The sequence below is a fragment of the Aythya marila genome (assembly GCF_965140915.1).
Source record: "Aythya marila genome assembly, chromosome: 1".
Classification (NCBI taxonomy): Eukaryota; Metazoa; Chordata; class Aves; order Anseriformes; family Anatidae; genus Aythya; species Aythya marila.
In genome coordinates, this window is record NC_139042.1 from 197,457,981 (window position 1) to 197,482,573 (window position 24,593).

At 35.3% G+C, this 24,593-nt stretch overlaps 1 protein-coding gene across 1 annotated transcript in view; it reads right to left on the reverse strand.

The window, feature by feature from the left end:
* Positions 1–6,026: 6,026 nt before the first annotated feature.
* The window catches only part of PCLO (piccolo presynaptic cytomatrix protein), a gene marked incomplete at its 5' end in the record, with an annotated part of 366,889 nt that continues 348,322 nt past the window's right edge, over positions 6,027–24,593 (reverse strand). The window contains 3 exons of the mRNA XM_082755642.1: positions 6,027–6,301; positions 12,497–12,642; positions 13,263–13,397. Of these exons, the coding sequence (XP_082611768.1) occupies positions 6,161–6,301; positions 12,497–12,642; positions 13,263–13,397 (422 nt within the window). The 3' untranslated portion in view covers positions 6,027–6,160. The remainder of the gene's footprint in view (positions 6,302–12,496; positions 12,643–13,262; positions 13,398–24,593) is intronic.

The window sequence follows — 24,593 nt, forward strand, 5'->3', positions numbered from 1 at the left end:
TAAGACTTACTTTGATTTAAAAAATAAAAAATTAAAAGCTGCAAGTATCTCTTCAAGCAGTTCTAGCAATGCGAAATCAGTCTGTGAAATGTAGTTGCAATGCTGGGCAATGCTGCAAGGGGGCAGCCCGGCCTCTCAGTTATTACAGTTTGTAGCATGAGACTGTTATTTATCATGCTATGAACTCAGTATCAATGTGATATTTGATTTCAGTATTTGAGAACGGAGGAACTGTTTTAAAGACCAATATGAATCTCCATATTTTTCAGTGACTTCTCTCAACACGAGCTTTGATTTCAACCTATATTTTAAAAAATATTCCATGAATTGCCTGATTCCCCATTTTCCATCCTATACCATGTATAACTGCTAGCTTGAACTCTGCAATAGAACAGTAAGAAAATATTATTTCATGAATTCTCTGCACTTTGCTGAGTGCTTTAACTGAACTAACATACATTCTTTTTTAAACATTATTATTTAGAAAGAAGCATATTATTTAATCATTCTCTATGTGTGTATGAAAGGATATTTGAATTTTCTTTCTGTAATCTACAGTTTCCTGGAGCTACATTCGACTAAACCTACAGCTTCCATGGCAGCTAATTTCAACTATCTTTCTGTCTTGTGAAGTTTTTCTAAGCATTTCCACAGTGTAGGGTTAAGCATTGGTCATAGCCATGAATGTTTCCTCAGAAAGAGGTAGCCAATACTACCTTTAATACTTACTACCTGGGTACTTAAAATGTGCAGAGTTAGGCCACGTGTTCAATTCACCTTTTCTTCTTAGTGAGGAGGCAAAACTCTGTATATTCCTGTAACTGTGCTGATATCAGTACATTTATTTGTTCTCTGTACAGGAAGCCACAGGTGAATCTGGGTGAAGATATCAAAAAGCTGCATGTGGTTCTGATATGCCATTCTGGTTCTGACATGTTTGCAGAAAGGATTGGAAGAATTAACCATTCCTTGTTTAAAAATGAAATGTGGGACACTAGTGGAGGTGCAGCTACCCTGGGAGGTGAGCTGGTGCTAAAATAGGAACAGCAGATGAATACAGGTAGTGTGTGCAGCATTATGATAAAAATATTGTAGTCAACAAATGGGAAATTTGAATCAGCAAAACAGATTTTTATGCTGATTAGAGAAAATAAACCAAAGCAGATATTTTAAATATTTATTTGTCAGACTGAAGTAACAGCCTTTATACAGCACAATTTGCATAATTTCTCAAGATACATCTTGTCAATCACAAAAACATGACATGGATTTATACATAAAGTGAAAACTGAGACAGATTTACAAGCATTTTTGTACAATTCTCATACTGCTTTTGTTTCAGTTTTTACAACCTTTAGAACAAGCCTGTTGTTGTTGTTGTTGTTTTTGTTTTTGTCTGATGAATGTGGAAGCAAAATAAAAAATAAAGAAAAATCAAAACAAAATGAATATTAACAAACTGCTATCTATGCATGCAACATTCACTGTGGAAACATTACATTTCTTCAAGGAATAATCTTTTTTTTTTGTGTGTGTTTTTGTGATTTTTTGTGTGTTTTTGGATTTTTTTAAACACTGGGTATGCTGTACACATTGTCTGTAGCATGACAGCACACACATTAGTCAGCCATTGTTGAGCACCTGAGCACATCACTGAACATCTATAAGATACAATCAAATAAGGACACATTCACATGCTTGGATGTCAGAAGGAGCTAATAATTTAAACTCAGATTGTTTTACAAAAACGTGTACTTATTTACAGGGTAACAAATTAAGAAAACTTTCTTTCAAATCTTCTATTTTGAGTTATGGATATCTATATATAATATAACTTTTGAGCTCATCAGCATATCTTCTTATTAACATTTTTAAAATAATAAACCAAAACATGTAGAAAACATCAAAATGCTTTTTATGAGTTAAAGAGAGAGTATCCGGATTTGCCTATTCCATCTGTTTTCCTTCTAAAGGCAGCATGTATTCTTAAAGAGCAACAGATCCTACATGCCAGGTGTATTAAAAAATCACAAGGCATGGAGGAATAGGGTTTAAATATAATGTATGTGGATACTTACACTAAATTTCCTCTCCGTTTCATTACCTTTATAAGTTACACTCACACAAATGCAAATTTTCTCTGTTATTCACATAGGTATGTACATATCTAGATATATACTCAAATAATGGAATTTGGGACATTCAGCATTGTAACAATGAAAATAAAGTACTTAAAAATAGTGTCAGTTATGATTCAAATAATAATTTAAAAAAATACTATTAACATCTTTATGATATCTCCATGAAACTAAATCCTAATTAAATAATCTCTATTGGGCACACACTAGCATACAATATAATAGATGTCTTCTTTTTCTTCATCATCATCCTCAAAGTAAGAATCAATATCAGCTGGTTACCAGCTACCATTTCCCACAGCCTAACCATGCAAACACCCAGCATCCAGAAAAATAACTCAAATATTTCATAGGTCTTGATTTAAAGCCAGTTTAATTCAACAGAACTATTGTTATTGACTTTAGCTGGTTTGGATTGGGTTTGTGTTTCTTCCACACTAGATCCATGCAATGTAAAAATGTGGATAATAATAAAGAAGCAGCACTCATTGCCCCTGGATACTATCCCTTTAGAGTGTAATGATAAAGAACTAGCTCAACATTCATCATAGAAACTCTCATGTCTAGTTTTAACCTGGAAAAAAAAAAAAAGTGTTTGTTTGCTGCTTATGTTATGGATAATAATAATGATAACATTAGAAATCCCTGTCATTTGTAAACACACACACTGTGCTTCTGCTCATTTTTCATTTGTTTCCACTATACAAGGGCTTGAACAAAGAAGCAGCTTCAATCTCTGTCGACTCAGCAGATTTATGAATAAAAAAGTTTAAATACCTCTGCTATTGCCTCCCTGCAATATGCATCTTTGAAACGACTATAGAAATGTGTGAATTCATTAATAATCAATCACTCAGAAATGATAAAAGCTCTTGCCACATCTAAGCATTTTTGGCCAGATAACAGAAATAAAAAATAATGAGAAAAAAAGTGAAAAAAAAATATACTAAGATATATACAAAAAAGTAAAAAAATACTAATAGTCCTTGTTTGATATTTTTTAAAAAACGTTGTCACAAGAGAGTTTTTCCTGACTTCATTCATAAAACAAGAAAAAAGGAAAAAAAAGCATTCAAACATGAATCTGTGTTGCATAGTGTGATTCCAGTACAACCTAGAAATTTGGACAAAAAAAGGAACTTGGCACACTTTGAAAGCATCCTCTGACCACTGAATGATGCTGCCTCAGAAAAGAGAGAGTGTGTAGGCCCAGGTCTGTCACTAGCCTGTCCTATGCGACATCAAAAGAGCCCTATCCTTGCTGCATCTGGCTGAGGCAGTGCCTCATTCCTTTGCTTTTCATGATGGGAATCCAAAACTACCATTTCAAAATCCAGCAACATATTGTGTATTATTCATAGAATTAATAATGCTTGAATTAAACCAGTTGCTGACAGCTGCTTAGCAGGCAAAGGTAGTTGTTCCATACAGCCACAGCTATACCAACCAACACAACTACTTTATAAAAATATTTGCCACATTTGTATGTGTGTGAGAGCAAAGCATGCCTGTCTGCTTTCTCAATTAAGAGTGATGATTACAGGCTTCCCAGTAAGGCAGCGAGATAGTGCTCATTCCTGCTGGAAATCTCCATAGCAACTACCAGCATGACTTGCTGTCTTTATAATAAATCTTAGCAAGAACAAAATTACCAGCAGTTTGCACAAAATTGCACACCTCATGGCTTGTACTTCACACAGTAATTGAAACTGGACTGTTTCTTTTTTAAAGCAAAACAAAGCAAACAAACAAACAAAAAATAATCCTACACTATAGCCATCAGTAATGCAAAATAACCCACCAAAAGAGCAACACATCAAATATATCCACGTATGATTTTTTGGTTTGATTGGGGATTATTTTTTTTTTAGGTATTTATCATCTTATAAAAACATACACAACATCAAAACATGTAGGATGTTTACAATAACTCCAGATGACTGTTTTAAAATCTATGGGAGGTAGGGTATACATATATTGGTGAAAGCATAAAATTCAACATTAAAGTACACATCCCACTTCCACTGTCAGTGATGTTGTGTTTTTAAGTTATCACATAAAGTTTAGATATGACTGTTCTGCTTGCAAGTCAAGCAGGCTGCCAGAAGGTTATGAACAAGTTAATCGCAGTTTTCTTGGTGTGTGTATCCTTAAAATTTTCTGTTTCTTCTCATCTTCCTTTTTGATGCTGTTAAGCTGGTAAATATAAATCAAAAACTGTATGTGAAGAAGTGTCTCCAGATTAGTGTGGCTTTTCGTGGCCACACTTCTGAATGAGTTGAGCCTTATTTTTCCCTTGTTTAAGCATATATTATTTTCCAAAATAATATTTTCAATTCGTCTTGTACAAACTGTGGAAGTGTGCTACATATAATAGTGTTCAGAAAACATATGAAGACATACATTAAATGATTTGTGAAATGTCCTTATTGGTCAAGAAAAACTAAAGTCTGAAGTGCAGAATTTAGGTAATTTTCTTTTTAAATATGCAAAGGTGATGTAATATTTCAAGGGAAATCACTTTCTAATGAACTGTGAAATATTAACTGACTTCTGAGTAACGAGGGTAACAAGGGAGATAACACTATATTGAATCTATTTTTGTTTGTTTGTTTGCTTGTTTGTTTTTGTTTGTTTTTTAAATGCTACACTTTCAGAAATTGAAGAAAAAAACTCTCCTTTCTTCTTCAGAAATGGTAAGAAGGAAAATGTAACACATAGACTAAACCATCCCATGCAATAGTTTTTGTCCAAAGAGAGCTAACTGCTCAGTTGCAAACCCCTGAAAACAGGACTTTGACTGTGGAAGTGTTGATAGTCTTAAGTGTTGCAAGTTACCTTCCTATTTACTTCTTTCATAACTCAATACTCAGACATTCACCTGAGATAGTAAGAGGATATTCTCAACTCTCCTTAATGCAAGAGCCTCCAGGCAGTAACTGTCCTTGTATCCCTTTCCTTAGATTTGAGGCATTGTTGATACAGAGCACAGTGGGTCTACTGCTCCAAAGTGCCAACAGGATAGAGTTCATTATCTATGTACAGGTTTGGAATAAGACTGATTGCTGAAAAATAGAAGAACGACTTGGAATAGTTGTGCTAGTCCCCAGTGCTTAAATCTCCTCAATTCCAAACTTTGTTAAAGCTGCTGATTCAAAAGGTAAGGTGAAGTACAGTGACACTGACATCAAAACAAGATTTTTTCTTCCTGATGTATGCCATTTTACATCTTGACATTTCTCTCTAAAACCACATCCCAAATTATAGACCATTCATATAGTTTTTGTTTTGTTTTGTTTTGTTTCCATTACATTCTAGGACAGTGGTTTATATCAATTAATACACAGAAACATATGAAACAATTGGCTATAATTCTCCACAACATAGTACTTAAAGGAAAAAGAAAGAAGGAAAGAAGTAACATAAAATAACATTACCACTCTTACAAACACCTAGCAGTTTGTGTCAAGTGGCATAATCTCACTACAGGAAATTATCAGAGATCTTAAAATGCAGACAAACAAGTTTGCACTTCTGATAAGTGAGATTTGGAAAATCAGTCACTCCAGGTGCTTTTGCATAAAATGATCTCCTTCTGGTTGCACAGGAAACCAGACTGCTCTTTCCATCACACTACCTCCAGCTGCAGATGAACTTTGCATTAATACCTGCCTTTCAGTCTTCATTATTTCCTTCACAGTTACTCTCTTCACAAAGAGTACAACAACAGAGAGCCCTCATAGCAGTCTTCATTTCAAACAGCCTCACTTTAACTTCTGGGCTCATTTTGTTGGTGGTTTGTTTTGTTGGTGGTGTTTTTTTTTTTTTTTTTCTTTGCTGTTTCTTACAGCAAAACAAGTGTACTAGCCCTCATTTAAGTGTGCTATGTAGCCCAGAGACTGCTCTTTTCTACTTTGTATTCTGAAAGACTAGCTAAATACAATGATATCAAACTGTAGTCTTGGAGTGATGCTGTTTATAGCAGACACTGAAGGTTTTGTGCCTCAAGCAGACAGCTCTGCTCAGTGTGCTTGCGTAGAGCTGACCAACAGTTTGTGCCAGTTTACTATTCTTTTCCTTAGATCCACTTTGTCAAGCCAGATATAAGCTTCCCCAATCAGTGTCTTTTTCATAAACTTCCCTCCATTGGAGACAAGCAGAATCTGGGAAAATAATCATAATAAAAAATATATAGTTATTAGTGTGCATAGTAACATGGTGTATTTGTTGACAAACACGAAAGATTCTGATTAGGCTCTGTTTTGGTACCACAGATGATGATACAAACACTGAACACAACCTTTCTTGTATGGTCATCTTCCCAACAGAAAGGAAACCCAATGAAGATTGAACTTTCCCCTTCTTTTTTATTGTCATGGGATGTAGCAACTAGAAGATAGTCTTTAACTTTAGTGAACCAGTTGTTCATCTGCTGGTTGCCAAAGACAAACATGAGGTCAATTATTTAGTTACAGGTTAAAGCTTTTTGCAGCCATTGTACCACCCCCTTTAAATTCATGGATGTTAGAGGGTGTGCTATATATAAACTATAACTCAAAGCAGACTAGCGTGTGAGAAAGTCCAGAGTTCTGGCTTCTGATGTGAGTAAGACATCCTAACTAAAACCTAGAGCTGCTCTGGAATCTCATCCCTGCTATGGGCAGGGATGCCCAGCGAAGCTGCTGGTGCCTCTTGCCTGGAGATGTTCAAGACTAGGTTGGATGAGACCCTGGGCAACCTGATCTAGTGGGTGGCATCCCTGCCCATGGCAGAGGTGGGGTGTGTGGAACTAAATGATTTTTAAGGTCCCTTCCAATCCAAGCTTTCTATGACTGTGAGATTCTGTGATTCTGTGTTCTACAGTGTGGCCAGCAGGACTAGGGAAGTGATTGTCCCCCTGTACTCAGCTCTGGTGAGGCTGCACCTCGAGTATTGTCCCTTTGTCCCAGTCTAGTTTGGGAAGGACATCAAGGTGATCAAGTATGTCCAGAGAAGGGCAATGAAGCTGGTGAGGGGTTTGAAGAACAACTCTTACGAGGAGTGGCTGAGGGAGCTGGGGTTGTTTAGCCTGGAGAAGAGGAGGTGCAGGGGCAACCTTATTGCTCTCTACAGGTACCTTAAAGGAGTCTGTAATGAAGTGAGGGTTGGTATATTCTCCCATGTGCCCAGGGATAGGATGAGGGGGAATGGGCTAAAGTTGTGCCAGGGGAGATTTAGGTTGGATATTAGGAAGAACTTGTTTACGGAAAGGGTTGTTAGGCATTGGAATGGGCTGCCCAGGGAAGTAGTTGAGTCACCATCCCTGGAGGTCTTTAAAAGATGTTCAGATGCAAAGCTTAGTGATATGGCTTAGTGGAGGACTGGTTAGTGTTAGGTCAGGTATTGGACTAGGTGATCCTGGAGGTCTCTTCCAACCTAAATGATTCTGTGATTCTGTGAAAAACAGGTGATCGGGTCTAGTCAGCATGGGTTTATGAAAGGCAGGTCCTGTTTGACTAACCTGATCTCTTTCTATGCAAGGTGACCCACTTAGTGGATGAGGGAAAGTCTGTGGATGTTGCCTACATAGACTTTAGTAAAGTGTTTGGCACTATTTCCCACAGTATTCTCCTGAAGAAACTGGCTGCTCATAGCTTGGATGGGCATTCATTTCACTGGATAAAAACTGGCTGGATGGCTGAGTCAAAAGTGTTGTAGTGAATGGAAATAGATAGAGTTGGCAGCTGGTCACAAGTGGCATACCCCAAAGCTTAGTACCGGGGCCAGTTCTCTTTAATATCATTATTAATTATCTGAATGTAGAGGTCAACTGCACCTTTAGTAAGTTTGCAGACAGCATCAAGTTGGGCAGCAGTATTGATCTGCTTGAGAGTAGGAAAGCCCTGTAGAGGGATCTGGATAGGCTGGATTGATGGTCTGAGGCCAACTGTATGGGGTTCAGCTAGGCCAAATACCAGGTCCCGCACCTGGGGCACAACAAGCCCAGTGCAACACTACAGGCTGGGAGAAGAGTGGCTGGAAAGCTGCCTGTCAGAAAGAGACCTGGGGGTATTGGCTGATAGTTGAATATGAACCAGCAGTGTACCTAGGTCACCAAGAAAGCCAATGGCATCCTGGCTTGTATGAGAAATAGTGTGGACAGCAGGACTAGGTAAATGATTGTCCCTTTTTACTCAGCTCTGGTGAAGCTGTATCTTGAATATTGTGTTCAGTTTGGGGCTCCTCACTACAAGAAGGACATTGAGGTGCTAGATCATGTCCAAAGAAGGGCAACAAAGCCAGTGAAAAGTCTGGAGAACAAGTCTTATGAGGAATGGCTGAAGAAACTGGGGTTATTTAGCCTAGAGAAAAGGCGGTTCAGGAGAGACCTTATCACCCTCTGAAAGTAAGCTCTGGTGATATGTGTCAGTCTCTTCTCCCAAGCAACTAGCAATAAGACAAGAGGAAATGGCCTCAAGTTGCTCCAGGGATAGTTTGGATATTAGGAAAAGTTTCTTTACTGAAAGGCTTGTGAAGTATTGGAACAGGCTGCCCAAGGACATGGTTGAGTCACCACCCCTGGAAGTCTTCAAAAGATGTGCAGATGTGGTGCTTAGGGATGGGGTGTAGTGGTAAAGTTGGCAGTGCTAGGTTAGCAGTTGGACTAGATGATCTTAGAGGTCTTTTCCAACTTAAGTGATTCTATGACCTGATTAATTCTTTGGATTTATATGTTTCTTTTAGGTGTTTCTGGAAAGAATACATTTAATAACAGATACGCTTCAGAGGGGTGAGTTATCAATCAGATAAATTCTAGTATTTATTAATTTTTGATTAACCAAATTAACAATCTCAATACTTTTATATTTTATCGACTGTTTTCCAAAAAGAAAAAGAACTTATTAAAAATGGATATCCATGATAGGATTAGCAGCAGGTTAGTAATATTCACAGTCACTGAGCAGGGCTCAGGCAATGAGCAACTGAGGTAACAGATAATAGTAGGAGGCTATCACCCTCCGTGTGAACCAGCAGGAGAGAAAATGGGGCATTTTGTTGCTTGGTTTCATATATCTAGGCTAACAGCAGAAGAATGGCAGAACTGAAGAAGTTTGTACTCCACAGAGATTTTCAAGACCATACACTACACAGACATTTAACAGAACAGTAGAGCTAGAGTTTCCAGTAATCAAGAATATTAACATTTCTGAATATTTTCCATTGTGATTTGGGAAACTAAGTAAAAAATTGCAAACTTTCCAACAGAAAGAAATAAAAAATAAATAAAATTAAAATTAAAAAAAGAAAAAAGAAAGAGGGAGAAAGAAATTTACAGTCATTTTCCTGGATGAGTTTCCCAGTTCACTGGCCAGTTTTAATATCAATTGGCACATAAGATACTTAGCTTGGACACATCCATGTGTCTCAGTCAACAGTTTTGATGAGGGAGGACCAAATAAGGGAGCAACAGGCACAGAACTATTAGAGAACCCCGCTGCATTCATCAGAAAGCCTGCCTCTGGGGAAACCAGGTAGCTGTGTCTTTTACTAGCGGCTTTCTATGTCACTTGGTTCAGTGTCTCCTGAAAGTGTGGATGGACCAGAAGCTGGCAAAACATCTGTGAAAAACATTCTTCTGTTTTTGTTGGTTACCTTTACATAGAACATTCTGTAATTTTAATTGCAGCCAGCTAGTCAGGCAGAAGCCAGCTAGGAATAAGGCAAAGCATCCAAGAGCCCAGTGCTTTCCAGAAGGGTCTCAGGTGGGTTGCCAAGGAACAGGGAAATCAAGAAAGTGAGCTGCCAGGGGCTGAGGCAAATGCCTGTCTGAAACTTGTCAAAATGTTTTGATTCTGTCACATCAACACTTTTGGGACAGAAAAAGTTTCTAACAGAAATTTTCTGTCACTTCTGTTCTTGATTCTTTTCTCCATTCCTCCCAGCTGGATCCCTAAAATCTGTCTTCTTTAGATTGTTTCTTCTCTCAGCATTGTTTCTTTCCTGCTCTAGGCTGTAAATTCCAGCCTTGTTATCCTGATTGAGCTAGTCTCAATTTCTAATGCTCAAATGTGTTTTTGTTTTCTTATTTCCAATACTCTTGACCAGCCAAGTCTAGCTTTTTTTTTTTCTTTTTTCTTTTTTTTTTTTCTTTCTTTATATGATTACCATGTTCAGTTTCCTCTTATTCCCTCTCCCTTGTCTTATTTTCTTCCCCTATCTCCTAGCTCCATTTTTGTTCTCTACATTCTGTTTTGGTTTCCTTTCCTTCTTGTCCAAATCTCTTTTGACAATGTCCATCTCTTTGACTCTACATATTCATCACTCTCAAATTCAGCATTCAAATCAGCCAGTTTCATGCTTTCCTGTAGGAACAGATTGACTGATAAGCATGATAAATATATAAAACAGATGTACTGAGTCAGACCAAAGATCTCTTTAGGCAAGTGTTTTGCTTCCAAAAAATGTATAAGGCAGTACATTACGTATGCACAGTAGAACAATCGTGTAGTGGAACATTCCCAAGATACCTGCTATGTTCTATGGATCATTGACTTCCTGACTCACAAGTAGCATGTTTGTGTTAATAGTCTACAACAAATTTTTCCCATGAATTTGTCCTATCATTTTCTCCACGTACTTTGTTTCATGAAAACATTTAGCATTCAGAGTAACTTATTGTGATAGATTTTACAGCTCAGACTCTGAGCTGCATGAAGAAGTAACTTCTTGTTTTAAACTTGCTGTTTGCTAGTTTTTCTTGAGACCCTCCAGTTCTGTACTCAGGGACAGAGAAAGTGAATTTCTATGACAGTTATATAAAAGACAATTAAAACCAGAAAAAACAGAAAGCCTTTTTTTTTTTTTTTTTTTTTTTTAGGTAAAGTATGCAGCATCAGTGCATATTAAAATACTTCTGAGGAAATGTTGCTAAATCTCAGGCTGACTATGACTACTTTCCTAGTATCCCTTACTCCTTAACAATTTGATAGCTCATTTTCCCTTAGGACTCAGTTCTTCTTTATTGTGTTCAACCCTTTGAACTACCACTGGAAGCATAGTTTTTACAGGAATGTTAGCTCTTAAATTTTGACAAGACTTTATTGATCACTCTGGATTTTCACGTTTAACATCTAACATCTTTAATAAATATACTTAACCTATTTAATCAATAAGCATGTTAGAATGCCTTAACACAGGGAAAACAGCATCTATTTGTGTTGGTGTCTTTTGCTAAGCAACTTCCATTTTAGTTTTAATTTTAACAATGCAACCAATAAGCATAATGTAGGCATATAGATATCCAATCTAAGGTTAGTAATCAAAACCTATTTGTCTTGTTTAAGTCAGTCATCCAGATGTAAAGGTATACCTGGCAGATGCTGGTACACCCAACCATTCCCTCCATTTGTTTTTAAGATTTGTCTATCATCTAGAATTGTCTCCACTGACTAGATGAAGCCTGAGTAATTGGTTTAGCTATCTACTGATGTGAAAGTTCATGAAAGTAGATAAAGTGAATCCTACCCCTCCAAATAACCATATATAACCAAGTGATCAAATCTGCCTTAACACAATCAGCACTATTCCTGAATTCCCACCTAAGTAAATAAATAAAATAAAATAAAATAAAATAAAATAAAATAAAATAAAATAAAATAAAATAATTTGATGTGCCACAGACAAAAAATACAAATACACAGAGCAAAATCCCCTTTACAAACATACACAGGGAATATTTGCTTGGCATAATCTGTGATTCTACAATGTCTGAATTTATTGTTGTATTATTGTGTCTGATTCTAGGCACCACAACCTTTAAAGATGATGATGAAAGAATGAAAAAAAAATATTTAAGAAACAGACATATCTAAGAAATCTGGATTATTTAGTCTAGAAAAGAGAATGGAGAAATATTTCTGTATGTAGACTTTTTTTTTTTTTTTTTTTTTTTTTTTAAATAATAAAAAGAATGGTTATCCATTTTCCTGTGTGCTCTGTGAGGATACTTAAGGATAAGTAAGCCTGAACAAAAATTGGGCATATTTAAATTAGATAATACACTTAACTTTCCAAATATGTAGAAAAATATATTTTGGAAGACATATATAATTTCCTTCTCTAGGGGATTTTAAGAACAGGTCAAACCTTAAACTTTCAGATTTGGTCTATAAATATTCTTCCTTAGTGTGGGAGGTGATGGATTAAATAATCATATTAAGTTTCCCCCCTCTTAATATTCTCATTATTACATAATAGTGTTATTTCCTATGTAATTTTTATCTTTTCAGCAGACAACTGGGATAGGAAATTGATCTCAAATGCCCATAACACAGCATGGACAACATACAAAATTAGGTTTTAATAAGATGCAGAATTACCTGAAGAGAATGCCCAGCAGGACTCAAACTAAATCTAAATGTTTCATTGAATGAAGGCTCTCGGTCATGCCTGCATACTCTGGTTTTCTTCTTAATTACTCTCTTTTGTGTAGAGATGTTGACAACATACAGCTTCACATACAGGTCTGTGGAATTCAACAGCAATTCAACAAGTTAAATACAAAACCTTCTAAATAAACTTTTTTGTTAATGATTTCAGTGCAGGGGGAATATTGAGAAGAAACCGAACAAGGTGCTCTAAAGAGCCATGTTCTGGTCTCATTTACATTGTTTAAAAATGGATCTACCCTACTAAAATCCAAGGAAATTACTTCGTGTTTACAACATTGTCATAAAAAGAAAAAATAACTTGCTGTCTTCATGTGTGTATGAAAATATTATTACTAACATGTTTTTAATTTTAGCAAGCTTTTTCAACAAAATACAAATTTTCACAAAATATCATTGTTCTTTTATAACCTGAGGAGTTACCATTTTTATTCAAGTTAAAAAAGGATTAATTTTTAAGAATCAGAAGTACATTAAAAAGATTAACTTCTGAGAGTTAATTTGCTTCTATGAAATGATTTTACTTTCATTAAAGTTATTCATAGGAGCAAAGAACACTTCAAAAGATATCCTATGGAATATATCATACTGATTAGGAAGCAATTTTCTTTCCCAATTTAATGGTGTTGTTAGAAGACTTCAGGTACATCCTACTTGATGTTTTAATAGTATTGTGAAGTTGGTTTCTTTGTAATACCTGGTAGATGATCTGGAGATTTAAATTTGTATGTGATATTTCTGCACTGAAGGATTTCTACTATCAGCTGTTCTCCATCTGTCTTCATTTCCTTTTTTAATGCAATCTTGATTTCACCCATAACCTGTGTTTTACCTGGAAGATCAGAAAAAAAAAAAAAAAAAAGAAAAAAAAAGAAAAAAAAAAGAAGAAAAAAAAAAAGAAAAAAGACTCATTAAAGTAAATGGAAAATGAATGTACCTTAAATAACGTGGAAAGAAGTCAAAATTTCTGTTTCGTTGTTGGTTTGGGTTTTGATTTTTTTTTTTATTATTCATTTTTGTTTTGTTTTGGTTTGTTTGTTTGTTTTAGGACAGATTATATATTTAGGAGTATTAAGATAATATTTTGCTAGGATAAACAAATTGTAGATACATGCAGTACACTTGCATAAACATATTACGTGCTTCAGAATGTATTTGCTTTGGAGGAGCTTTGTTCAAAAGAATACAAATTGCACTGAAAGTCATAACAAGTTATGTAATGATCACTACAAATCACCTTTTCAGAAGACTTTACTACAAGATTCAGAAGTTATCCCATTTTTAAAACAAACAAGCAATATTTAATAGAGTGTTGAAAAATATTCTGAAAGTCAATGAATTAAGACATTGGTGAAGTTAGCATTTCACCTCCTTCCTGGTATGGAGCAATATTATTTACATAATTTAAAGGAAAGTACTCACTGTGACCTTTAACTAACTGATTTTTTTTTTTTTTTTCTTATGGGGGCAGAAATGCAAGCCCATTTTTTCTACAGTGTATGGATATTTCTCAAAATCAGTCCAGAGATAGAGATAGGCACAGAATGAAATTTAGGCAGAGCTGTTTTGCCTTTCCCCTGCAAGACTATATCTAGGCCAGACAGAGCACACTAGGGCTACGTACTCCAACTGCAGTGGTACAAGCAGAGCCCAAGTCCGTCTTGGACTATAGATATCACAATGCCATCTATAATAGCATCATGCCATCATAGCATCTGTGCTCCTATATCTATATTTCTGCTACTGTTAAATATTTTTTCACCTTCCTCTTCCCTTTAGACATTAGTGGAAAAACAGTCAAGCTTCTGGAAGTCTTTGGGATCTAGTTTCTGGTGACAGCATGCTGAAGATTTAACTCATTACCAGGAAATTCTGGGTGCTGGTGCCAAGATGTTGCAAGGAGCAAAGCAATTCTGAAGAAATTAAATAATTATGATACATTTGAAGAACCTTCTCTCTTAAAGAGTAGAAAGCTACCAGGCAACATTTAGAGATTACTTGCATGTATCTTAAGTGCATAACCAAATTTAACTAATCTCTCACTAAAGAATCCAGGTGCTATTTCACAGATATCCATGAACAATTTTACATTCTATTTTTCCTCTATAAAATATTTTTGGGGATCATGTTGAAAAATTAATTACAAATAATCACAGCTACAACCTGGCCCCTCAACCTTTCTCACAAATTGAAGCTGGAATCTGACTTAGTTACAGTCAATAACAAATTTGCAATTGGGTTTCAGCTGGATCAATGTTTCACCCATAGTCTATAAGGTGGAAGAGGACCTTTTAGTAGGCAAGTGATTCTTTCATTATATTTAAAATTCAAAAAAAAACTTCCTATATGTTTGAACATGAAATGGTAGGATTTTCCTTTCTGATATGTGCTTGTGCAAAGAGAATGGAGTCTGCAGCTTTTGATGGTAGCAACAAAGATCGTTGGGATCAAAGGAGGGAAGGCTAAAAATGTCTGTTTTTCATTAATTGGTTCCATCAGGTGTGTCATCAAGTTTTAATGCCCTTGCTGTGGAAAATGCTGAGTGCCTAATGGGTCTAATCTGGCTAAACTGTGGATTTTGACTGACTGGAAATGGATAGAGGAAAATAAATAAATAAATAAATATAAAATCCTCTGCATTGTGGATAAACTACTAAATAACACTGTGATATATCTGACTGAAAGATACTGCATAAGTATGCCTCTTCAATCAATATCGGTTCCTGCATTGACTCCAATGACTGACTTTGAAAAGACTCCAGCATAACCTCCTGTTAGTTTCAGGCAATCTTTAGTTAACCACAGCCTTCCCTAAGAAATTTTCTAGGGTTATTTATTTTACCTTATTCCCTCTCTGTCCTTTAAGATTTAGTCACAGTATTTGATAGGATATCTTTCTTGATTACCTTAGCAACTTTTTTTTTTATTATTATTTTTATTTTTTCACTTAAATGTGCTTTCAACCTAAAATGAGATAAGGTGGGTAGGATGCTATCTGTGACTCTGAAAGCTAGAAAAAAGGAGAAATGCTAAGAATGTGACTGAAAATTCCAGTGCCATGTCTCAGTATATGGAAATTTTCCATAGATTATTCTGTATCCCCAGATACTCTTTATGACAAAAAATCCTGCTGCACTACTTAGGCCTCATGGGGAAAAAAGTGATCTCCAGCTGTGAGCACATGAAGCATGATAGCTCTCTTGTACTTCCATACTAATTTTAATTTCTTTCACAGAATGCAAGGAAAAAGCCTTGCCACCAGCTTTATGATACATTGCACTAAAATAATCCACCACTGTAAATCCTAGCAGAATTTTGAATAGTCAGGAGAAATTCATCTTCCTTCCACTCCTTGACATTTTTCCTCTTTTACATGTTCTTTCACAACATCTGTCCTTTGACAGGTCCATAAGAGTAACTCAAATCTACATTGCTCTGTGGATTTGATTCTTTACAAAGATATATATTATATAGATAAGTAATATACATATATTGTTTATTATATATATATAAAAAGAATATATATATATAAGAAACAAAATAATGAGGGAAAATGTTAATATAGGGCAGTTTATGATCTGTTGAGAGAGTTCACAGCTGGCCAAGATGGACATGAATGCACTTTGACGGATAAAGCAGAAATGATGTTGCTTGGGATGTCATGTAATGTGATGACCTTGAGGATTGCACTGGTAAGAATAGCTCAGAATGTAGTGCTCAGGTGTAAGCTTTTGCATTTTTCTATAATTTTAGAAAACATTACTAATAACTGATGTATGAATAGAATTTATTATGGATATTTTGCTGATGATTGCATGATGATAAGCAAATGCTACAATTTAAAAAGCATTTAAAATCTTTCTATGAAAGCACTAATATAGCTTTCTAAAACAGTGGAAAAACATTTAAAATTTCAATATTACTATTTGCTTGAAAAAAAAAAAAAAAAAGGATTACAGATGAAACAGGTGCAAACTAGGATTATCACAGAGGCTAAGAACCATATAATAACATATTAAAAAAAAAATACTTTCTAATATAGCCAACAGTCAATGGCTGGAGGTAAAAACAAACAAATAAACAAAAAGTGTAATTGCTTTACACAAACATATGATGGAACAAATATTGACAGGGACAGTCTATATACAAACTGATTTTGTGTTATATTTTATATTTCACATACTTATCAAACACAAACTTACTGATAAAGCACGAAGACAACAGTATTGTGTTCACTTTAGGAACACATTAACAGTAGCTAAAAAAGTCTTCAAATACATAGCTATGATTAAACATTTCAGTAGTTTTTATTTTATTTTTATTTTTTTTTTAGCAATTAAAATGGTTAATTAACCAAATTACTACATGGTATTTTGAGAAGTTTAGAGGTTTGAATTTGCCATTGGGATGGAAAAACAATCTGTTACTCCTGCAGAACTATCACACTCCATGCTGTCAAAGGTTAACTAGTTCTGTTATTAGTCTTAAATGACTACTTCTGTAAATCAAAGGATGTAACACTGTGTACTGCTGACCATTGCTATTTGAAATTTTGTAAAAATCATAAATTAAATTTCAGCTTCCAAGGATTGATTACTATGGATAGTGCTGCCATAACCCTTTGATCATATGCCTGTTGCCCACCCAAATTACCTAAGACAGCAGTAAATAGCTGTCTTCCATTGGTTCATGTTATCAAGGCTCATTCAGCAATACATTTAAGTGACCAGATAAATTTCACTGGCATGAATTTTGTCTGGTTTGATTGTCTAAATTTAAATGTCTGAGCTGATTTACACATTTATCTTAAAATAAGTAGAATTGCCTTCTGAGTTTGGCTATGTCTATTAGCGTAGATGTATCAAGGGTGAGTAGGTTAAACCTGGAAATTTAAATAAAAGATGTTTAAATGCTGCTACATGATGAGCATCTGCTAGAGTTATTTGCTGAATGGATGCCAGATGGCCAGAAAACAGAATTAAGAAAATATGTAAATAGATATTTTGTCCCATGGTGGTGCATAAGTTAATACAAGATCCTTCTGTTCCAGTCTAGTGATTTGGAATATTAACATAGTTGAATTAGAAATAAAATAGTAGAGATAATAAAGATATATACAAACACTGCCCAGAATTTTCAGTTTTCCAAAAGAAGTATATAATACAATTACTGTTTCTAAAATAGGCAGAAAATGCACTTCTGGAGCTTGCCAGAGCCCTGAACTTTATGCCAAAGGATTTAGAGTCACAGAAAACTCCTTCTGAAACACTTCTTGAGTGTGGCAATGTTAATTTTGAGTTATGATTTTCTTTATATAAGTTCTTTAAAACCCAGATCATCTTGTTATGCAATTGAAGAACTGAGATGCTAGAAAAAAATAATCATGACAAAGAAAATAAGCAAAAAAAATGCACAAGAAGCCAACTATAAACCAAAACCAGCTTTACTTTCCTACACTTGTGGCTACAGTCTACAGGATTAGCATGCCTTATCCACCATGCATGTACATGAGGTGCAAAGATAGCCATGGTTTCTTTTAGCAGGATTGCTCCTCCTATTTTTCCTTTTGTGTGCACTTAGAGAGATGGCTGCATTTTAAAGTGTAAGAATGTAAAGAATATATGTTCTTACAGGGACAGTCTTCAAATCCTACAGGAAAATTGTACTGTTTATTCACAGGAAACAGGAAAACAATGTATTGCACATTATTGATCAGCATGCAAGGTTTATTTCTACACTTTCTGATTATGAATATTCATGTTACATCCACATTTCTGAAGGCAATCTAGGTATTTCCTAGAGAGCAATCTCAGGTTTCCAAATATTGGTGCACAGCAGCATCTTGCAGTTGACTGCTGCAAACAAGCACCCTCTATAGAAAACCAAACACATTCACACTGCTTTTTCATTATACCTGTCTTCTGATCACCATCATGTTGCCTAGTGGTCCAGGAACACAAAAGTTAATTTTCTGATGATAGGCAGGGAGAGCCTGAGATAATTAGAGTTTCTTACTGTAGCCTGATTTTGATGGTGTATGGACAGCATGAAGTTGTCATGTGGAATGGAAAAGAAAATGGAGCATTTTGTGGTGCAGGACTAGCTGTGTTAGTGCTGATAGTTGTTATAAAACACAAGGAAACAAACACATGCTCCACTCTATTGAGAGATGAGCATGCTGCCTCCAGAACCGGAGTCAGTCTTAGAAAGAGCAAATTGGTCTGTGCTAAAAGGAATCCCAGGAGAAAATTAAAATAATTCAACATGGAAATCAAGGAATCTGCATCAGGGAATCAGCCAAGGAGGAAAATTCTATGACAGTACGAATGTCAGTTATGATGCTGTATGATGCACCTCTGTGCATGTTCACTTGAGGAAGGTTTGGGTATAAGAAGCCTCCACAGATTTTTACAGCAGAGGAAGCTGGTATTTGGTACTTGTCTTGTTTTGGGAATGCGTTCCCTACTAGTAAAATGAAGTGAATGAGCTCTGTCACCCAAATTGCCTTAAAAACTTTTGAGTATAATGTGAAGTACAAATCCTTCTGAACCTGTTGCATTTATAATTCTGAAAGTGTATGTAATAAACCTCAGAATTTCCATAATCTTTCAGAGTGAGATGAAGAGATGAGTAATAGCATAGCGTCATCATAGACATATGATCAAAAATAAAGAATTCTTTTGCTAGATCTAATTTAATTTCCTTAGGTCTTTATCTGTATTGATACCCCGAGAGATTAAACTAATGAATTTCTGAGAGCTCTCTGTATTGTTCATTGACAGGATATGGGTACTTCCTTGCAGTATTTTACCACCTTTTGTCTCATAGATATGACCTGGAATGACCTGGAAATGGTACAGCTATAGTTATCTCTAACACTATGTAATGACACACAATGTCTTCCAGAACTGAGCAACTCAAATGCTGCTTATGTAGCTGTATTGCTTAAATCAATAGCATTTTGGTTTCAGCTATGTTAGGATATGATCATAATATTTAGAAGATCAAAATTTGTAGTACCATGGCATAAAATCTAAGAAATCCAAGGTGTGTTCTTGAGAACTTGATTTGAAAAAGGAAATTGTACAGAGCTGCAAGGGGAACTGTAAATATGGAAAATCATCAGAGAGAGGCTAAAATCTATGCCTAGTTCAATCTCCTGTCCCTTACTAGTTCTCTGTGATCCTAGACTTATTCTCTGTGCCTGATCTCAGAGACAATAACACCCACTTCACTAACTGAGATTTTTTTGGTTTTATTAATTGCAATTGTATATATTTTAAAGAGAGTAATGTACTGCTTTGGTAACGTAAACATGAACAGGACTTCAGCATATGATCCCTAATCCTATGACAAAATATAAGACCTAAATAGGCTGATGAGGATCCGTGCCAACATTATGGCCACAAAATATATCACAGGAAGTTCTGCACCAACATGCAAAAGAACCTCTTCATGGTAAGAGTGATGGAGCACTGGAATAGGCTGCCCAGGGAGGTTGTGGAGTCTCCTTCTCTGGAGATACTCAAGAACCTGCTTTGGCAGGGGGGTTGGACCTGATGATCTCTTGAGCTCCCTTCCAACCCCTTCAATTCTACAATTCTGTGATTACATTTCCCTCCACCGACAATCCATGGAGCTTGCACAAACAGAATCTTCTGTCTACCAAAGAGTGCTGTTGTAGCAAGAATTATTTCTGCAGGATTCTTTTAACACTATCTTGAGAACCAGAAGTCCATCTTCCAATAGACAGCTGTGCTTCAGCAAAGCAAGACATCAACTTACTGTAATAAATAATTCAGTTTTACTGTGAATACTCACCATCTATTATTTACATTTTAGTATTAGAGTTGAACAACTGCAGCTGAAGGTAAAGCAGAAGGGTATTCACTATCAGTTTAAAACTAAATATGTCAAGAATCCAACATACCAACCCAAATCTTCCAACCTTTTTTAGGTAGTCCCCCTCTCCCCCCCTCCCTTTTTTTTTTTTTTAATTTATAAATGTCTTTCCAGTTACTTGCTGCACCAGCTGTTTGTTTTCATGATGCCTTTCATCCTCTTGTTGGGACAACAGTTACTGGTAGTGTTGTAAAATAATGATGGACGAGCTTTGTAAAAATGCATCCCAATGTTTTCAGGCTACAAACCTTTCTGCCCTTTTGAGGTCTTTACACTACCTTCTAGTTTTTGTCTTTCACCTTTCTCCCACATATTTTTTCCTCCCTTGAAAACTGTTACAATTTTCTCTGTAGGCTGTATAAAACTTTGTACACCCTGCTGGGTCTGGACTGATGCTATGTGTAAAAACTTTTGAAATGAAGCGATTTTAAAAATTGTGGGAAAATAACACAGGTACTTTACAAATGCTCAAATATGAAAAAAAAATCACAGATGTACCAATTCAATTTCAGCTGGATTTATTTCCATCATGTGGCATTCTAAAATGTTGTAGCAAAACCTAGGGTAAGTAAGTAAAAAGTTACTGGGACAATAAGATTAGAGGAGGTGAACTACAGGAGAAAGTTTCATTAGTGTCAGTGACTGAATTCACAGTACAGAGGATAAGAGATTTCTGCAGAAAAGTGTATTTTTTTCAGTATTTTAGTGAGACTGGTCCCTAGTACCATAGGGACATTTGAAGAAATGGAGGTGAAATCATAGCTGTAAATATCATATTCAACAAATTTAGATGACTAGAGATGACTACACATATTGTTTTCAGTGATGAAGATGAATACAGAATACCTGTATTTGAAGGAAAGTAGGCAGATGTAGGATAAAAGTGGGCTGAGGAACTCAAAAGAGTTGCAGAGCTAATTCCCATAATGCATCCTACTGGATACCACCGCTTATTTATACTTTTGTGGAAGGGAAGCCTTATGTTCTGAGCTAATTATTATAATATTCTCTCTTCAATACATTTAAATAACTGAATTCCTCAAAATTCAACTTTGGTTTACAATATACTAGTGACAGTTTAAATCAGGTGGAAATATTGGTGTCTAATTCAACTTCTCTAGACTCTGTAGTCCATAGAAGTAGCATCTCCAAACATACCTTAAGATGGATAAATGTCTTCTGGAGGTGCCTTCCATTTTTCAGTGACAGGTACGAGGTGAGGTGATAGATTTGATTTAGAAACCCAATTTTTAGACAGTGAAATTAGGCTAAAATATTCCAACTACAGTACTATCATTTTCCATAACTTCAATGAGAGAAAGCTAAAACCATGGTTGAAATTATTCTTGCTACTTTAACTGAACTTCAAAGATAGGTGCAGCCTAGATCTGAAAAGGGAAACTCTGCAGCCTCATGTCTCAGATAGCAGAATTCCCTTTAGCTGCCTTTGCTCCCTTTCATCTTTGCCATAATTCAGTGCCTGAGCCTAAATATACATTCACAGTCTTCTTTTCACAATTTTAGCATCTTACATAAGGAGAAATATCAGACACTGCAGATTCAGCTGCATAAAAGATGGCTTGCCACAGCATGTCTGAAATTTTGATGGCAAAAGACACACTTTGCCCTGGTTTTCTAATGGACAGAAGAGGGGAAGAGAAGTATTTAACATACATACATACAAAATAACCTGAACCTTGATTATTATGTATTTTAAACCTATTCTATCTAAGCTTCACTAAGGAAAAAATGTGCTAAAGGGGGAAGAAATATGCAATCTGTCATTAAAAAATTGGTATTTGACATAACCTCAGTTCAATAAAATATTTTGCACAATACCACAATGATCCTTGTGTAATACATTATAAATACTTGGTTAAAGTAGTACTAGTGAGTCTCCAAGTTCTTTTTCTATATCAATGTCAGAACACAAAATGTTTTCTACCTATATAAAAACAGGGAAGATTGTTCCTGGATTTTGCTTAGGTTCTCATTGAAATGACGACAGACTTTAAACTGTTTTCCCTCTTCTCTGAAAAATATTGTTTTATATTTTTTTTTAGTCTTGATATGCAAGTTTTTAAGAGGCAATACAGTATGAAATGAGAAAATCCCTTCTGAGCTTTACTTTCTGTGCCAAAATAATAAACCTTCGTGCTCCAAGTATACATATGAAGATGTGAATATCACAATAAATTTATTTATTCTTTTTGCCTCCTTGACTTTATGAAAATAAACATTCTGGCTTCTTCTGACTAAAAACACCAAGAAATGGATTAAAATTAATTTGGCTTATATTACAATATGATGAAAGTATAATGGAAATTGTATGACCACTTAAAGATGAGTGAAATGACTGAAGTTACTCTTGGACTGCCCTGGATAATAACAAGGGAAAGCAGAAAATTTGCACAAACATTATAGTAAAGAGCATCAGATAATTCTAAATTTATCAGAAAGATGAAGCAGCACAGATTCAGAAGAGAAAAGTTTGACTGCCAAGAAGTTTTTGTATACTAATTTTGTGAATCCATAGAGAAAACAACCCTTTGAACGAAATATTTTATAATTAGGATGTAAACAAACAACCTAAACTCAGATACACAGAGTGCTTGGAATTTATGGTTAAGAACAACATATTTTCTAAGAATAACAGCTAAAATGAAAGCAATGAAGATAAAGTACTTGAAGATTTCATTTCTGAAAAGTAATTGTTCTGTTGGGAAATGTCACCTGCTGACCACCTGAGGAGCAGTGTGATATGAAAACAAAGTTTATTTCTATTATTTCTTTTGAATTTTTAGGTCAAGCAGAAGCAAAACCAGTTATGCTATGCTTAAACACAGATCCAAAAACATACTGTGTTAAAAAATCATATAGGAACTTCCCCATTTGCCTTGGCAGACATGTAGTTAAATGGTGTTTTTTCATTCATTTTCAGTCTTAGAGGTCTGATGAAATTCAATAAAAAAAAAAAATACAATAATCTCAAAGGTAGATAAAAGGATAAAATCAGATGCAAGTGTATAAAAAATTTCAATCATAAGAAAGACATATAGAAAAACAAAAAACAGCTCAAGCTTATTGAAATGTTGACTTCAGGAATAGATGTTATCTAAGTATCTATAATACAGGCTTAGTTTTTCTAGACACACAACAGAAGACTTTAAAATTGAGAACCAATGTGGAAAAAGTACTGATATTTTCCCTCTTAGAAGTTCAGATAATAGAATATTTTTATTTTTTTCCTCTGTCATAAAGCCATCTTATCATGGGAAAGTATACACAGTGAATAGGTGTTGGTGATGAACCACATATGACATGTTTTTATTCCAATTAGTTTGAATTGTGGCTCACTGAACATTTACCACACAGAGATTCAGCACTGAGCCTGCACTTTTAGCGCAGTGGAACAGGCTGTTTTATTTCACAGCTTGCCCAAGTCATTTATAGCCCATAAAAAAAAATAAATTACTTAACACATGGTGGCATATGCAACTCTATAGAGATTTTTTTGAGAAGGAGGTGGAAGATGGCATTTGTATACACAAATATATCCATACACATACTCAAGTTAACGCAATATGTTAGCACTCTTTTGTGCTATAAATCTGGTAGGCACACTATCATGGTAACTGAAGATGAAAATTTTTGGTAAGAACCTGCCTATTCTTTTCTCACAACATGATTTCCAGATTCCCCCTCAGATTTATCCTGCAGTTCTTAGGCTCTTCAGTGAAATATGCTTAAAGTCTTGCTCATAGCTCCCTGGAACTACACACTGCTGTGCACCATCATGTGCACTGCACAGCCTGATACCAGAGCAGATGCTTCTGCACTGACTGTTCATGTGGAAGACAGGTAATGCTATTATATTAATAGATTTTCTGTTGTGTACTTACGTTACCTGCAACAGTGGTAGTAGCCCACTGTTGAGATGCATTTTCTCTATCATTTAATAAGAATGATTACTGAAATAATTGATTCTAATAAAACTACTAAGAATAATAATATGAGAAATTGCATATTCATTATGATAGTAAGAGCTGTGATAGTTCTAGCCAAGCTCATTATACCTGATATACTAAACAAAATCTGATATACTAAAGAAAGCCAAATCTGTCTT